The sequence below is a fragment of the Musca autumnalis genome, unplaced genomic scaffold, assembly GCF_047663935.1.
Source record: "Musca autumnalis isolate F117 unplaced genomic scaffold, ASM4766393v1 scaffold_4, whole genome shotgun sequence".
In the NCBI taxonomy this organism is placed as follows: Eukaryota; Metazoa; Arthropoda; class Insecta; order Diptera; family Muscidae; genus Musca; species Musca autumnalis.
The window spans coordinates 67,402,205-67,420,715 of NW_027411977.1; the positions used below are offsets into that span (position 1 = coordinate 67,402,205).

The 18,511-nt window shown below is 36.2% G+C and overlaps 1 protein-coding gene across 2 annotated transcripts in view; it reads right to left on the reverse strand.

Moving 5' to 3' along the window:
- Positions 1 to 1,076: 1,076 nt before the first annotated feature.
- The window catches only part of LOC141402415 (uncharacterized), a 49,458-nt gene continuing 32,023 nt past the window's right edge, over positions 1,077 to 18,511 (reverse strand). For both annotated transcript variants that reach the window (XR_012412625.1, XM_073983637.1), the window contains exon 2: positions 1,077 to 1,231. Coding sequence is in view for 1 of the 2 variants with exons in the window: in XM_073983637.1 (XP_073839738.1) it covers positions 1,107 to 1,231 (125 nt within the window). In the remaining variant the exon portion in view is untranslated. The remainder of the gene's footprint in view (positions 1,232 to 18,511) is intronic.

The following is an 18,511-nucleotide window of genomic DNA, read 5'->3' on the forward strand; positions in this document are numbered from 1 at the left end:
TCTTTCACGACTTTCTTTGCATGGGTTCAAATGCTGATGAAAAGATTGGATCTTTCACGACTTCCTTTGCATTGGTTCAAAGGCTAATGAAAAGATCTGATCTTTCACGACATCGTTTGAACCAATGCAAAATATGCCATGAAATCACGTCATCGGATTGAACCACTTCCTTCAAATTTGCTGGGTTGGTACAAAAAGTTAAGAGTCGGATATGGTTATATCGACTTAGAATTTTATGCTGATCAATCAATTCGACGAATATTTCGATGATTTACAAGCGGAATGACAAAGTTATTTGTACCGTCCATATTATGGTGGATGCTATAAAAATAGAACATATCGTTGGTGTCATGCTTAAGTGTTCCATACGCCATTTTCCCGTTTTGAGATAATCGCATTTTAATGTTCTGTGTCACTACTACCTAAGGCTGACTAAAGAAAATAGTTATATTATTGACTTGCATTATTATTAATAATAGTATGTAGAACATATTTGCAAAAATATAGAGAAATACGTATTGGAATATAAAAGTTATAGAGAATATTTTAAAAATAGAACTTTTGTCGATTTGTTCCATATCCGCACTTTTGACACAAATATGAAATATTGTACACCATATGCACTCTAAACTTTCGCAATGGTAATAATTAGGCAACAAAATGCGACACGAAAATGAGTAATTTTAAACAGCTTTGTTGTTTTCTAGCAAAATCGTGAAAACCTAAAAAAGCCATAAAAATGTGAAGTTTGACCGTGATTTATTTCTTGTTTTTTTTTATTTGTCTCATCTTCCCAGGTTAAAACACCTTTCATTTAAATTTATTTAAGGCACACCGTGAATAAAGATTTAGTATGCTGATTTGTAAGTAGTTAAGGCTGGGAAAAGTACTATACAAACCCTTTATTTGGTAATGTCAGTTTTTGCTAGGCAACCTTACAAACATAGAACTATACAAAATTATTATTATTTTATGTAATATTAATTTAACGTTAATAGAATTACAAAAAAAAAAACCTTTTAACAACTATTAAAAATGTTTTTGCAGACATTAAATATCATTATCACTTGGGAGCGTGATGCTAACGTCGCAGATCAGCTGGTACATTATTTTCTTCTAGATAACACAATGTTGTAGATTAACTTTTCAAAATCACCGAATTCCATATCAATAAAATCGTATTTGAATGTCTTCAAAGTTTCTTCAAAATTATTTCTCAATTCGGCACAATCTGAAAGTACAAAAGAAGGTAAAAACAACATAAGTTTAAATTAAACTAATTAGAATTATTTAAAAATAGATTTGTCGGTTTACTCGATAATTTTTATAAAAGTTTGCTGAAACGTTATCACAAATTACACTGAGAAATGAAATTTTGGGGCAGAGATAATTCCTTTTGGGGATGAAAGTCTTTAGTGAGTATATTAAAATTAAAAACGAAAAGGACATTGATGGAAGCGAGTTAGAAGGTCGAAATGCCCTACGAAAATAATCCTCATTCGATTTGAATTAAGACATATAATCTCATAAAAAAGCTGAAACAGCAGTTAACAAAGATATAACGCTAATTTCAGATACCTTACAGGGTCTTCAGCAGAAACTTCATCACGCCATACATCGAAAGTTCGACTCACGACGGATCTGTCCTTCGGGATTGTTAATATACACACCAACGGACAGGCATAATCTTAAAAAAAAATTAAAAAAATTACTGTAGTGGCTGTAGAAAACATTCACGCAGAAAATGAATAGGTTCATATTTTGATATATTCCCAATATGCAGTTACCTGCAGATTTGAGGTATTTTGGATTCGGATTGAGTATAAAACATCGGTGTCTCATTGACAGTAAAACTTGTTTAACAGAAAGTGTTATTCTTTAGATTTTCCTGGGAATAAGCCCTGATGTGGCGGAAGAACTTAATAAACGAGAGGAAACTAATGGTTTCATTTTACTTCAATACAACTTGTGGTGGAGGTTATGAGCAGGTCGGCCTGAACAAAATTAATGCCCCTATTCCGTGCTCCCTTTAACTTAATCAAGTTCGACAATGGACTACGAGTATATTGAACAACTTCTTCTTATATCTCCTTCACAAAACACAGTTCTCTTGAACCAACTTTAAATGAAAGGAGCTTACACCTGGGAAGTTTTTGCGGATTCTGAAACTACAATGTTCATAGATGAGAAAAATCAAAAAAGGAATAAAAAACAAGTAAGAACGGCGTTAAGTTCGGTCAGGCCGAACTTGTTATACCCACCACGTGATTTATTGAAGTAAAGTGTAACAATTAATTTCCTTTCATTTACGAAGAAGATTAAACACAAAAATTTCAGCAAGTTCGGTAAAAATGTGTGGCTAACCTTCAAAATACCGAAATTCGGGAGGTACAGTTCAGTGGCGCTATATCAAAACGTTGATCGATACCAACAAATTTCTGGCGGAAAGTTTTTAGACTCAAAGAAGAATAAATACCAAATTTCCGATATTAAAACCTTAAAAATACCGAAAATCAAGAGGTACACTTCTATGGAGGATATAGGAACCCGCTGACCTATACTGATAATTCTCCTCTGGAATATTTGATAACCCCATGGAAGACTAAATAACAAATTTCAGTCTTTCAGTGGGTTATTGACGTGACAACCTTCAGAATTGCGAAAATCGGGAGGTACCGTTCTATGAGGGCTGTAACAAAACGTGGAGGATAAAAAAATTGCAGGAGTGCTTTTTAATTAAAGTTCACATATAAAAGAATATAATGTTGTAGTCATGCTCGCAACGACTATCCGCTATAAAAAGTTCAATAAGTTCGGGCAAGTAACTTGATTGGAGGAGACATGAACAGACATATTCTATTTTAGTTACAGATCTAATTTTTGGAGTAATTCCACATTTTTAGTGTTTTTTTAGGTTTTCATGATTTTGTGTAACGGAATTTGCTCTAGAACAAAATTTGCCAAATTTTATTGGAACCCGTTCAGATTTGGATTTAGCTCCCACATACATATAGGTTAGCCCGATTTGAGGTATTTGGTGCACCAAACACCCAAATTCTGTACAATTTTGATGAAAGGAACACCAAGCATCCATTGTAGACTCTGTAATCCGGACATCTCATATTTTTTGTACCTCGATAATCCGGACATCAATGTATTTTTTCTATCTTTAGCATTAGATTCTTAGTTATTTCATTGACATTTGCGTTCTTAGCAAAAGCAGTTGGTGTATAAATAAGAAAAATTAAGTTTTTCAAAGTTTTGGGTCCACATCTCGTCTCGCTAGTGACTGTTGACTCAGATATAAAGTCAATATGGAATTAACTATCTGAATCCGTCGAATGATTTTTCTATCGTTCAACCTTTGATGACTGACTATGATAAATAATTAAATAATTAATTAAAAATGGATGCTTGGTGTTCCTTTCCTCTAAAGGAATTATTTAATTAGCCTTCTGATAAGTAGACAGCGGATTTTTGCATATTTTTGAAATTTTAACCAATTGGAACTACGAATTATATCGTTCCAATCATAGAAATTCGTATAATCGCACTACTTGTACAGAAATTTTAATAAATTATTATTGTTGTTTGACTTCTTTTGATTTCCACCGGCAACTACGGATTGTTGTATAGATTTAAATTTAAGAAAAAACTGCAATAAAAATTGTGTGCAATCGGTGCGGAAACTTTTTTAACGGTAGGGGAAACGTGATAATGCATTTCTTAATATTTTTCCATGCTCTATGCGGTACTGGTATTTTTGATATTTGCAAAAAATTCAGAAAAGTTATAACCCTAAAGTACATGGGTAACGAAGTTTATATCCTTGAAAAAACTATGAATAAATATACACCAATTGTAGAGAAGTTTCATACTACAAAAAATAAACAGGAAATGTCACGTAAATTACGCCGGACGAGTAAAATTAAGAGTAAATTTGATAGCCAAGAAATCTTCCCCAGTCTTAAAATGGTCGCAACCCGTGATATTTGCTTAATATGATTTCGTTTACCTTAAATATAAAGTTTTTATTCAGTAAACGTACGTTATTAATGATTTTAATTTGTAAATTTTTATGTTTTTGTAAGTACTCGGTAATCCGAACAATTCGATAATCCGGACATCGCCGAAACATGTGGTGTCCGGATTATCGAGGCTATACTGTATTTATATCTAGCTCCCGTGTATATTTTCTACTCCGATTTTAGGTATTTGATGCACTAATCTCGCTATGAATCTTCCATTTTGATGAAATTTGGAATATGTGACGGAATTTGTTCTAGGAAAATTTTTGCCAAATTATATTAAAGCCATTTCAGATTTGAGTACAGCTTCAATTTATATCGTCGCCGATTTGAAGTATTTAATCCACAAAATACGCAAATTCTGTCAAACTTTGATGAAATTTGGTGAATGGTACGGAATTTGGTCTAGAAATAAGGTCGCCATACGAGGGACACTAGAAAACCTTCTGACCTAGGCAACACGCAGGCGTCATTTGACAATTTTTTTTGGAAAGTTTGACAGTTTTTAGCCTATGCATGCTTAGGAAATTTGGCATACGAATTTGCAATTAGAATGGAATTTATTTGTGAACATTTTCGTTCTATAATTTTTCACAACTTTCGAAGTGAATAATCACGGCAAGAGTGCATCGATCAAATGAAATCTTTGTATATCGATAAAGGACCATCCTATAGCACTATGAAAAACGGGTTTAATGAATTCAATCGTGGCCACCACTCGCCAAAATACGAAGATCGTGAGGGTCGCCCAAAATCGGAAGCTGTGCAAGAAAAAAAAAAAATAAAGCCGTGAGTGAACGGATAATGCAAGATCGCCATGTTATATACCGTGAGATAAGGGTACCCTTGGGCATTTCTTCCCCAACTAACATTTGATATTGCATGAACACCTGACCGCAAAAATGGATTTTTTCTCTTGTGGATTGGTGCAATGAAATTGGGAATAATAACAATCGCTGTGCTTCAAATGACATTTATAAGATCGTCACAGACGAATCTTGGATCTATGCTTAGAAGCACGAAACAAAACAGGAATCGACCATTTGGGTCTTCGAAAGCGAGCCAATTCAATGAAAGTTGTTCATGGAAGAAGACCTTGGATGTAGAAGAAGAGAAGACGACTCGTTCCGCATCACACATCCATTCAAAGTAGTGCCTGTTTGACCGGACAAAACGTGGAATTGATGGGTCATACGCCGCACAGTGTTGCCGCTTCCATACAAAAGTGGACAAAAATAGAAGGAGTTGACCTAGGCTGATGAATTTTTGCACAAGTACTTATAAGGGCATAGGAATGAAAATTTTCAACTTTGGTCCATATCGGTTCAGATTTGGATATAGCCCCCATATATATCTTTCCCCGATTTTGCTATAAATCGGTCAATTTTTATCTAATAGCCTTCAAATTTTATGTGTGATATTTTCTTAGGCCCCTGAGTAGTTTCACCGATTTTCATAGAAATCGGTACAGTTTCGGATATAGCTCCCATATATATCTATCCCCGATTTTGCTATAAATCGCTCAATTTTTGATGAATAGCCTTCAAATTTAACATGGGATGTTTCCTCAGGCCAGTGTTCAGTTTTTACGATTTTGATTTGATTTCGCAAAAATCGGTACAGATTTCGATATAGCCTCCATATATCTTTCACCGATTTTGCTATAAATCGGTAAATTTTTGGAAAATAGCCTTCAAATTTTACACGGGATGTTTTCTTAAGCCCTTTTTAAGTTTCACCGATTTTGATAAAAATCGGGTTAGATTTGGATATAGCTCTCATATATATTTTCGCCCGACTTAATGTATTCGATGCATTAAACACGCAATGAATGTGAGATATTGATTAAATTAGGAAAATATGACGTAATTATCCGTAATTGAGTGACATCGGGCGAAATTATATATGGAAGCCATATTCAAACCTTTGGGTGACGTAGGGGATGGAAGATACCAAGCAACGGTCCTGATCGGGTTTAACATGGCAAAGCCCAGGATTTATCTTGGTCCCTATTTCATCTCAAGTGGACACTGACCTCCCCGTGGTGTCACCTGGGGAACTGCCTTTAACACCCGTTAAAGGTAGTGAGCTAACATGTGCCGCGCGTTCACCCATAAGAACGTTAAAAACTTGGGTTTGGGCGTCGGGTTAGTAACCCTCCCCTAGAAAAAACAACCTACTATCAAAAAACGAAAGAAAAGAAAAACAAACCCCTCTAAATTTGATGAACCCCGCAAACTTTTTAAGGACCATGATCTGCGAATCTGCACCTGGAATGTTCGCACTCTTTATAGAGAAGGTGTAGTGTTCGCATTGGCAGACGTACTTGAAAAGTACAAGACCGATATTACTGCCATACAGGAAATACGATGGATTGGGAAAGGCGTCACAACAACACCTAAAGGCGACGCACTGTATTATAGCTGCCATGACGTAAAGCATGTGTTTGGTTGTGTATTCGTAGGTAGTAGGAGACTAAAACATCTGGTATCCAGCTTCACCCCAGTGAATGAAAGACTTGCTGCAATTCGAATAAAAGCTAAATTCTTCAACATCAGCTTTATTTGCGCTCATGCTCCCACTGAAGAAAAGGTCGAACAGGCCAAAGATATATTTTACGAGCGCTTAGAAGAAACATATGACCGTTGCCCTGCCCATGACATTTAAATCATTCTAGGCGATTTTAATGCCAAAATTGGAAAGGAGAATATCTTTGGCCCAACAGTCGGGAAATTCAGTATCCACAGTGAAACATCTGACAATGGTATGAGGCTGATAGACTTTGCAGCTGCAAAAAACATGGTAGTTAGCAGTACCAGATTTAATCATCTCGATATTCATAAGGGCACCTGGCTGTCTCCAGATCAGAAAACAAGAAACCAAATTGATCATGTTGTGATAGATGGAAGACATGCATCGAGCGTGTTGGATTTGCGATCGTTCCGAGGCGCAAACATTGATTCGGACCACTACCTTGTTGCAGCAAAGGTACGCATCCGCTTAAACGTAGCAAACAAAGTACGAACAGACACAACACGAAAGTTAGACATCGGTAAGCTGCAATCACAACAGATAGCCACAGCATATTCCACTCAACTAGCCCAATTGCTTAATCAAAGCACTCCTCATACCGATAACATATCAGCGCAATGGCAAAGCATTGCCCACTCCATGCAAACAGCCGCAAAATCCTTACTTGGATACCAGAGACCTCCACCAAGGAATCCATGGTATGATGAGGAGTGTCGTGCTGCCACCGAAGAGAAAAATGCGGCATATAAGGCTACTTTACAATCCGTATCAACGCGTAGCGCACGAGAGAGATACAGGGAGAAAAGGAGAGAGGAGAAACGTCTTTTCCGCAGGAAAAAGAGAGAGATGGAAAAGCGGGAGTGTGAAAAAATCTAGATGTACAGGAGCCAGAATGAAGTCCGAAAATTCAACCAAAGAGTCAAGCATCAAACTGATGGCTTTGGTACAGGCACATCCTCCTGTAGAGACCAGCAAGGTAATTTGGTAACTGATACAGATAGTGTACTCAGGATATGGAAAGAACATTTTTCAAATCTGTTGGTATCCAATAGCAGCGAAGACGACGAAGATACCACAGTCCCAATCCCAGAAGATGGTATTGAATGTATACCGCCCAGCCAAGATGAGGTAAAGACAGCAATAAATCGGCTGAAGAATAATAAGGCAGCAGGGGCCGATGGCTTACCAGCCGAGCTGTTCAAAACCGGAGGCGACACGCTGATAAGGTGTATTCATCAGCTTGTTAGCACCATCTGGCAGGAAGAACGAGTACCCGACGATTGGAACCTGAGTATCCTGTGCCCCGTCCACAAGAAGGGAGATAAGACTGTATGCTCTAACTATAGGGGCATAAGTCTACTCCCTATTGCCTACAAGATCGTGTCAGGGATATTGTGCGAACGACTAAAGCCTATGGTCAACGAGATAATTGGACCATACCAATGCGGCTTTAGACCTGGCAAGTCCACCACTGACCAGATATTTACCCTGCGGCAAATCCTGGAGAAGACCCAAGAGATGCAGATCGACACCTACCACCTTTTTGTCGATTATAAAGCAGCCTTCGACAGCCCGCTGCGTTCAAAGGTATTCCAAGCCATGTCTGAATTTGGTATTCCCGCAAAGCTCATCCGGCTTTGTAAAATGACTTTAACTGACACGAGGTCCTCAGTTAAAATAGGAAAGAACCTCTCCGAAGAGTTTGGTACCAAAAGAGTTTTCAGACAAGGAGACAGCCTTTCGTGTGACCTCTTCAACATCCTGCTAGAAAAGGTTATACGAGAGGCAAACGTCAACAAAAGTGGCACAATCTACACCAATAGTCACATGTTACTTGCTTATGCTGATGATATAGACATCATGCGCCGATCAATAAAAGAAGTAACTGATACCTTTATGAAGGTCGAAGGAGAATCTGCTAAAGTGGGTCTGGCGGTAAACGGTGAGAAGACCAAGTTGATGGTGTCGACGCGCAATGCGTCCATTGAGCTCGGACCAACTGTGGAAGTTGGTTCCTATAATATTGAGGTAGTAAAAGACTTCGTCTACCTCGGCACCTCCGTAAACACAACAAACGACATCAGTTGTGAAATAAAAAGAAGAATTGTATTGGCCAACAGATGCTACTTTGGTTTAAGTCAGCAGTTTAAAAACAAAGCCACATCTCCTCAAACAAAAATAACACTCTGCAAAACACTGATACTACCCGTGCTGATGTATGAATATCGACATCGCATGAACCACGAGCTGTATCTGCTATACAACGACATCAATATAGTTAAACGTATCGAGATGCAGCGATTGCGTTGGCTAGGCCATATCATAAGAATGAGCGATGATGAACCCGCTAAAAAGGCGTATGAATACATGCCGCATGGCGGTGCACGCAGAATTGGCAGGCCAAGGAATAGATGGCGCAAACAAGTGGATGATGAGATGAAAAGGCGCGGTATTCCAGAGTGCAAAGCAACAAATAGAGAGGAATGGAGATATCTTCTTAGTTCGGCCTATAGAACAAATGTTCTGTAATGGGCCAGCTAAGTAAGTAAGTAAGCATATTCAAACCTGAACCGATATGGACCAAAGTTGATATTTTTCATTCCTGTGCCCTCATATGTACTTGTGCAAAAATTCATCAACCTAAGTCAACGGTAAAACTGAACAGAGGCATGAGGTAAATTTGAAGGATATTCATCAAAAATTGAGCGAATTATAGCAAAATCGGGGAAAGATATGTATGGGGGCTATGGGGGATCGGTGGACCCATTCAGGGACCTAAGAACATATAACATATCAAATTTGAAGGCTTTTCGATTAAAATTTACGGAGTTATAGCAAAATCGGGGAAAGATATATATGGGCTCTATATCCAAATCTGAAACGATTTTTGTGAAAATCGGAAGAGCTACTCAGGCTACTCAGCTTAAGAAAATATTACATAGTAAATTTGAAGACTATTCGATCAAAATTGACCGAGTTATATCAAAATCGGGGAAAGATATATATGGGGGCTATATCCAAATCTGAACGGATTTTTGTGAAAATCGGTGGAGCTACTCAATAGCTTAAGAAAATATTACGTATTAAATTTGAAGGCTATTCGATCAAAATTGAACAAGTTGTAGCAAAATCGGGAAAAGATATATATGGGGGCTATATAAAATCTGAACCGATATATCTCAGAAGGTTGCAGGGATGGGCAGAATGTTTTTACACATTTCGCTTCGGAAGAGATGTCCCATTAACGGAAATCAAGAGCCAAGGTGGCAATAGGTGGCAATCAAAAGATATACTCTACGAAATACTAAGAATTTATACTTTTCTTATCAAATTCAAATTTCTAGTTCTTGATAACGGTACTTTGCCTATGTGCAGTTGATGTCAACTTTTTGTACTAAAATTTTTTTATTTATAGCCCACCCATCAAATTCCCATCCAAAACTTTTAAATGTATTTTAAATGTCGTCTAATTTTCATATGATTATCGCTTTAGATTACCAGGGAAATATTTTTCATATTTTAAGAGCTATAACTTCTTCTTTCTTTCAGATTCGTTGTATCGGATGTGTTTACTGTAAGAAGAAAACATAAACATATGTAAAAGTTAACATCACATTTTTTGATTTTTGTCCACGCGGCAACACTGTGCGCCGTACAGCCCTGACTGGAGATCCAATGACTTCATTTGATTTCAGCACAACAAGAAATAAAGGCGTGGTCAACGATTTTCGTCGCCATAAGATGCTGTAAAAGCGTTCAAAAACCATATTTTGGATGTTTCAATCAAGCCACTTGAATCAACACAACACTTGATCGCATGTGAAACTGTTCTGAGTACGCTTAGGCTAAAAACTGTCAAACTTTCCAAAAAATGTCAAATGACACCTGGCACTGCGTGTTGCCTAGGCCAGAAGGTTTCTTAGTGTCTCCCGTATTATGTTGAAAACGGTTCAAATTTGAATACAGCCCCTATATATTACCGGCCGATTTTAAATTATATTGTAATCGTGTTGTGGAGAGTATCCTATCCTTATTGGTTTTTGCTGGGGAAGCCAATACTGTGGCCTGTTAGTTTAATTAATAGGCCTGCTGTTTACTATATCTGCCCCACAAACGTGTAGAAATTTACGTTGGAAACTTCGACGCCTTATTTTGTTACCTACAAAAATTTTATTTACTTTTAAAATAGGGAATCTGTTCATAGTACATTTAGCTCCATCTCTTCTCATGTCTGTGTATTTGTACAGTTATATGATTAGAGGATTTAGCTAACGGAAATGCCGAATAAATCCTTTTTCATTTTGTTAAGCTGGTAACTACTTACCCACAGTAAAACCGCCAATTTCTATTGTTCGAAGAAAATGGGGGAAATATTTCGTCTGCACAAGCTTTTGTAAAATATCTTTCTTATAGAGATAAATTGACATTTGTAACTTCATCTGTTGGTTATTAGAGAATATATCGAACCAGAAATCATGTGACCAATTAGCTGTAGATATATAGTAAATATTAAGTTCGGTAACATTTGTTGCAATAGCTGCGGGAAGAGTTGGAATTTGTACTTCTTCTTCGTCCAGACTTATGGATAGTTGTTGCAGTAATGGCAGTTTTTGTAGAACAGCAAACAGGTAAGACCATTGACTTGGCAAACACAGACTCATTGTTAATGTTTGTAAGTTCTGGAATTGAAGCAAATTATCCAATACCAAGCCATAGCTAGGAACATTGAGTCTCATTGATGGAAAATATCTTCTTAAATTGAATTGATTTGTCACAGAAAGGGTAACGTTTTTTAATGACGAATGGCCTCCATGTTCGGATAGTGCTTGGAAGGGACAGTTATCAATATTTTCCACATGTAAGTATTCTATCAAAGGGGAAATTGGAATTGTCGATTCTCTCATTTGTCTGTTTTTGTAAGATGTTCCCATGGATATAAATTCAATAAGCTGGGGTGTGTTTTCCAGAACTTCTTTTAGATTTTGATGTGTCAGACCTTCAGAATATTCCAAATGCAACTTTGTTAGATTTAATGGTAAGACAAAATTGGACATTTCTTCAAAATTGGCATAGGATATTTTCAAATAAGTAAGGTGGCTAAAGGTTTGGAACAATTCCTTCCATAGTTGATTTGTAAGAACTTTATATTGGAAATCTATAGTCAACACTCGTAAGTTTTCAAGAACTTTTAATAGGCCACAAACTCTTACAAGATTTTCAAAGTAATAAACGCGTAATGCTGCTAATGACAATGAGGAACTGACATCGTTCCTTAAGGCATTGTTATCATTATCCTCGTCATATGATTCCAATAATATGGAATGATTACATTTTAAATCTTCCAGAGGCAGCTGATTAACAAGTTTCCTAAAGTGTTTGCATTTCATTTTCTCACGTACACGTCCCCCATACAAGTGTAACTTTCTCAATTTTACAAATCTTAAAAACTGTTCAATAACATTTGCCGCTATGTATGAATCGCAATCAACTTTAAAATTGTCTATTGTCAATTCTAGATCTTCTAAATTTGGCATATTATCAGCAATTTTAATTAAAGCTTCAATATCTTCATCCGTAACATAGGCCAATTTATTGACATTTATAAAAAGTTCAAGCGGTATTGGAACCCTTGTGAATAAATCGCGCACATTTTCAGCATAAAATTGTAAAAAATCCATAAATTCTTCTGACGTGGAAATTTGTATGCGATTTTTGTTATCCATATTCGATACAAAATATTTGCCATCCACTTTGTTGATTTTCATTGTTGTGTATTTTTCAGGGCACACATATTCCCAATAAAAACTACGCAATGTGTCATTGACTTGTGCCAGCTTTAGTTGATCGTGCAGCTTTAACAATTTGAATATTTTTATTAGAATATCACAAGATGAAAATATTTGTTCACTAATTTTGAAATTTGTTGATACCATTTTATGAAGAGTACTTTTGCTAATATTCCAACAAACACACTGGCCTTGTTTTAGCAACTAAACGGGAGAGCATTTTTGAATAGAATATTTGATGTGAATTTTTGTTGTTTTCTCTGGAATGACCTTCATATTGTTTTTTTGTGTTTGATTGAATGCAAAGAGATGCAAATGGATTTAAAAATAAAAAAGTTGGTGGTATTTTGTTTATTTTGAAACAAATATGGATATCTGCTGACGTAAATACATGCCAAGCTTTTTAAAAGCATAGCGAAGTTTTTTTGGCGGCACCTCCCTAATATTATGGCCTCGATGTTTTGGAAATCTAGATTGTTTTGGCTATTTGGCGTCTTCTTCGACCCATATCTCTGGAACGGCTATAGTTTTTTGTCCGTGTCGTACATCAAATAAAGGGTCATTCTGATTTTAACTTTTAATGTTGGGTAAAAAAGTACACAAGTATTGCTGAAATCGAGATAAAGAAGCCAATGTCCCTGGAAACGTGACAAGGTTCGCCTTAGGATAAAAATTGAACTTATTTTGAAAAAGAAAAAACTGGTTTTGTTTGCAAGTGAAGTTGCTAGAGTTTAGGTAGTGCCAAAGAAATTCTCGATCAGAGTGTTTCTTTGCGCACGTATCTATTTGAGCTAGCAATTGACACTTGGGTATAAAAAGTTTCTTTTGAAAAACAAGAAATAAGGGAACTGATGAAGATCTGTGGCGAGATCTGAAACTATAGTATTCCCTGCCTTACCCCTTGGTAAACATCGCCAATTTTTTTCCACTAATAAATTAAAGTTGTTTTAATAAAATATTAAAACAACGACTATGGGCTTAAGCCTGACTATTTTGAAAAACAAAATAGAAGTCGTCATCCCAAACAAAAAACGCCAACCCTCCTAAAAAGAAAAAACATTTCCTTTCCTGTATTACACTGTACAACAAAATTTAACTTTTTTTAAAATAACATAAAATCCCGCACAGATTATGAAAGAGGGCCGAAAAAAAGAAGACACGTGTGTCGGCGTTTTGAAAGTTTACGTCGGGAAGTAACCTAAAAGGGCGTGGCAAGTTCCCCCTTTTCTACAGGTTTTGAAATATTCGACATCAGATTCCTTGGAATCCTTGCATTTAAGGTATAAAGTGTCTTTGGCAATATTACTGACAACAATGCGGGGTATCTTTTTATGAAAAAAATAACCCACATGCGAGTCAATAAACGGGTATTTTTGGTCCTTTTTTTCAAAAACGTTTAAAAACTCCTTTAAAATGTGATCGTATCAGATCAAAATATTCTACAAAATTATTTGTCATAATTTTACTATAGGTCCCCGAAAACATCAAAACTCTAAATCGTACCTAAACACCAGGAATCTGCCAAAAATAAAATCACATTTTAGGTTTAATGTTGTACTTTATCTGAGTTTATTATGTTTTGTCCCACAAAACGTCATTCTAGATAGAAGACGCCAAAGACAAAAATGTTCTCCATCAAATTTTAATATAAGTCACCGAATAAATGAAATATGTATTTGCAATATATATCAAGAAAATATATACATAAAATTTGCCAACAAAATACCCAAATTTTTTTTAAATAAATTTGTTTTGTTCTTTTTTCAAGTTGATGCATGAAAGTATCATGAAATTTAGTTTTAGACGAAAGTTGTTAAAAGAAGAAATATTCTACACAAAATTTCACTATAACTCCCAGAACAAACTATATATCTAAGTAAAATACTTTGTTAAGAACATGACGTTACAAAATTAGATATTATATGTAGATAGTATTTGTTAAACTTTTAGACTCATAATTAAAACGTATTCCATACTGAGTCAAAATCTCCTAAAATACTTCACTTTTTGGGGGTTGTACCAAAAGAAGAAATGTTCCAAATCAAATTTCATAACGAGTTTCTGAATAAAATAAATTTGTAGCTATAATATTTAACATCTCCAGAAGCTTTTGCTTTTCATATACAATTTAGGACCATATTCTACCGTTTTGATTTACATTTTCGTTTTCTGCGGTCACAAAATATATTCTATTAATGTTTTTCATAATGAAATCGTTCAGAAGATTATGTGCACTCGATTCAAAATGTTTTCTTGAATATCTATGGTGAATATATGTAGGGAAAATATTGATAACCCAGATCGGACTTTGTAAAACTACGTATAAACTAAACTAAAATAACGTCATCAGCATAAGTCATAGGTTCCTGATATTGTATGTGAAAATGCGGGGATACTCTACGGCTATTGTCCAGTAAATATATCCGACATACGAGTCCTAACATCCATGATTTTGGCATGGTCCTAAATACTATAATGATGGCAGCTACTCCTGACAAATTTTTCATAAAAGATACCCCGCATTGTTGTCAGTAATATACTATATTCACTATATACCTAAAATCTGATGTCGAATATTTCAAAACCTGTAGAAATTGGCGGAACTTGCCACGCTTATTTAGGTTACTTCCCGACGTAAACTTTCAAAACGCCGATACACGTGTCTTCTTTTTTTTCGGTCCTCTTTCATAATCTTGCCGAATTGTCTTGTAATTATTTTTTGTGCTGTACAGTGTTATCAATTTTTGAAATGAAAACAATTATGTACTTATATATAATTTCTGTGGTCTAATAATGAAAACCCGAATATTTATCATCAAAAAATAGTTTTATTATACCCTCCACCATACTATGGAGGGTATAAATAAATTCTTCATTTGTAACACATCGGAGGCCCTATAAAGGATATATATTAATGATCAGGGTAAAATTCTAAAAAATTCGTCTGTCCGTCCGTCTGTTGAAATCGAGATACAGCTCGCAATTTTTAAGATAAAGCTTTGTAATTTGGGATAGGAATTGCTATTACTCCTAGGATGATTTGTATTGCAAATGGGCTATATCGGTCCCCTTTTTGATATAGCCCTCATATAACGGTACCACCCGATTTTCGGTTTTTTAAGGTTTTAGCATCATTATCACACCAAACTGACTGAAATTTGGTACTTAGTCTTCGTTGGGGGTATACAACTTTCCTCCAGAGTTTTGTCGGTATAGGTCAACGCCTTCATATAGCCCACATAGAACGGTACCTCCCGATTTTCTGTATTTTGAAATTGGTTGAAATTTGGTGCTTAGCCTTCATTTGGGGTATAAAAATTTCCGTATGAGATTTGTCGATATACGTCCACGCCTTTATATAGCACCCATAGAACGGTAGCTACATTATTGCAGTTGGTTGTTTTCTTGAATATTGAACGGTTTAGTATCTGTGGATCAGAACCAGAGAAAACAGGATAAAAATCCCATTCGATTTGTTATTTTGACCTTTAAGAACCATCTATGCAGAGTTCATATGTTGCTTGCTTCAAATTTGATCGGTTTGATAGCTGCAGACAAAAACCCTAGAAAATATTTTAAAAGAAATGTGACCTTGGCGATTTTGACCTTGCAGATGAAGTTTGATGGATTATATGTGTTCACAATTTTTGTTCCTTAAGACAAGATCTACAACTTTGCCTCTGAGATAAATTCAAAACTCGTAACGGTTTGAAAGATGTAGTCTGGAAAAATGACCCCTTTTTACATCAAAGCCTCAAACCTTTGGAAGCCTATAACCGCAAAAGTTGATGAGATAGGGAAAAACGGCGAGACACGTGTCTTCTATTTTTCTGTCTTCTATCACGTTGCGGTATCAGGATATGGTTAATAATATTCGTGTTGCACAGTGATATCAACCACTATGCGACGATCGTATCGTTAACTGGTTGGGTTAACATCATCAGGTATATTAAATGTTGTTGTTGCTAGAAAATTTTCGTCATTTGGAGCCCCTATTTATATATACAAGATTGCAAATTTACATTTGAGAAGTTTAAATTGAAGCTTTTTATTTCCAAAGACGAGTCATTTGTCCCCCTTCTTTACTGGAAATCAATTTTTTTCTACATTGCATCATATTACAATCGACAGCTTTTTTGCATCTTATTGTAGTATGTCTTTCAAATCGAAAGATTTTAAGTGGATTGTGGTTTAGAACGCTAAGACGTCAACAAAATTTTCTGTTGGTTGATGACGACCCAGTTTCAAATCCCAAGAGGGCTCAGGAGAATTTTTAAGTTTTTGCCTTTTATTGTTTTGATTGTTTTAAGTTTGGAGTTATACCCCAATGGCTTAATTTCATTATTTTCTAATGTATTCTCCAATTGAAACCAATGGTAGAAGCACTTTTTCCACTTCGAATGAGATACCTCCAAAACATGGAGTTTGATCGGTTTCAACAGCATCTTCTGGGGACGAAAATCGTTGACCACGTCTTTTTCCTTGATGTGCGGGAATAACAAGTAAAAAAGTATCAGTCAGCTTTGCCGACAGAGAAACTAAATTGAAACTTTCATCTATGGACAATATAGAATCGAATAACGGCTATGCGACAAAAATCCTTTTCCCCAATAATTATATATTTAGGAGGATTTCAGATTATGTGGACCTCTGTGGACGTATGAATTTGCCGACAAAAACATATACTTGGATTAAAGCTCAAACCTGTTTGCGCATAGTTCATTTAGAAAGTGGATCTTATTTCGGGAGTCATATCATTTGGTCATCGTATAACTTAGAGGTTTTGCATCACTATGTCAGGAAGCATAGACTTGCCCGCGAAAAACATAATATCGTTGTAAACAGGACCACAAGAATCTTCGAACAGATTCGAAAAGATCTTCGAACAGATCCTAAAATGCGCTTAAACAAAAATGGTGAACTTTTGTGGGGGAGTTACCCCAATGAGAAGACCGATATTCGAAGTTAAACTGCATTTGGGCAAAATATTAGGAGATATAATGTAACGTGACATATGCCACGTACATTACAACAACACCCAAGGCCTGACCGTACCATCTTGGCGGTAGTAAGGCAGGCTTGGAGTCAGCTTATCTCAATTTTTATTTTATTTGATCTTTAGATCGCGATATCTGGAAAATGGTAAGTCTTTTTTTTTTAAATCATAAAGATCACTCTTGTAGACAATTATTAATTCTACAACTCTTACTTTAGCCGGCTTTTGCTAAGTCTTACCGTTTTTGAGAAAAATTAAAAAAACTGAATAATGCCTCCAAAAATGACCTTTGACCCAGAATAACTTTTTTTGCACACATGGGATCGATGGGGAATTTTATAACGTTGCTTCTAATGGCAAACCCTAGCTCTCCACCAAAATTCAGCTCCGTTGGAATTTTGTGCTATTTCAATATCTATTTTGACTGGGCTATCGGCCGAGTTGCCGAACATCAGCGAATCTTCGTCTCAGGAATCGGTACAGTTCCCGATCGCATATAAATCGTCAACAAGCATTAAGTCGGTCGGCATCTGTCCCATTAGCATTCTCACATCTGAAGAAGTATTTGAATCAATAAACATCCGATTAAACCCCAAAAGGGAAAAACACTAGTCTTTTAATTCGTAAGGTTTAGTTGGTTCTTATGGAGACCCTGGACACCACTGCAGCTACCCCAGCCGCCTAGAAAACCACGTTACAACAAGTTTGGACCAAATCTGTTTCTCTGTTCAACAGATATGGCGATTTTTAGCGAAAAGTTTGGAACTTTTATGGGAGAGGTATCCGAAGGAGTGTACCGATACAACTCTTTTCTAAACATAAACTAAGTTTGGACAAAATATTACGAACGCAGAATTTTTGACCAAATCGGCTGGTCCGTGCGCTCCAGCCACCACACATGGTGTTGTAAGGGTTTTTCAGTTTTTCGGGTCATTTTCTCGTGCGTTATCGTGCGTTACAGCCACTACACATGGTGCCATAGCGGTTTTTACAACTTTCGATCCATTTTCATAGGAAGTATTGGCTTGCCGCTGAAAAAGCGTCGTAATGGAGGCAGCGAATAAAAGTTGTTGGAAATGAATCGAAGCGATTTGAGAACAGATCTTTCGAAATTTTGTGTGGGATGTACCCGAAGGAGTGGACCGATAGAGTCTATATTGGAACCTTAT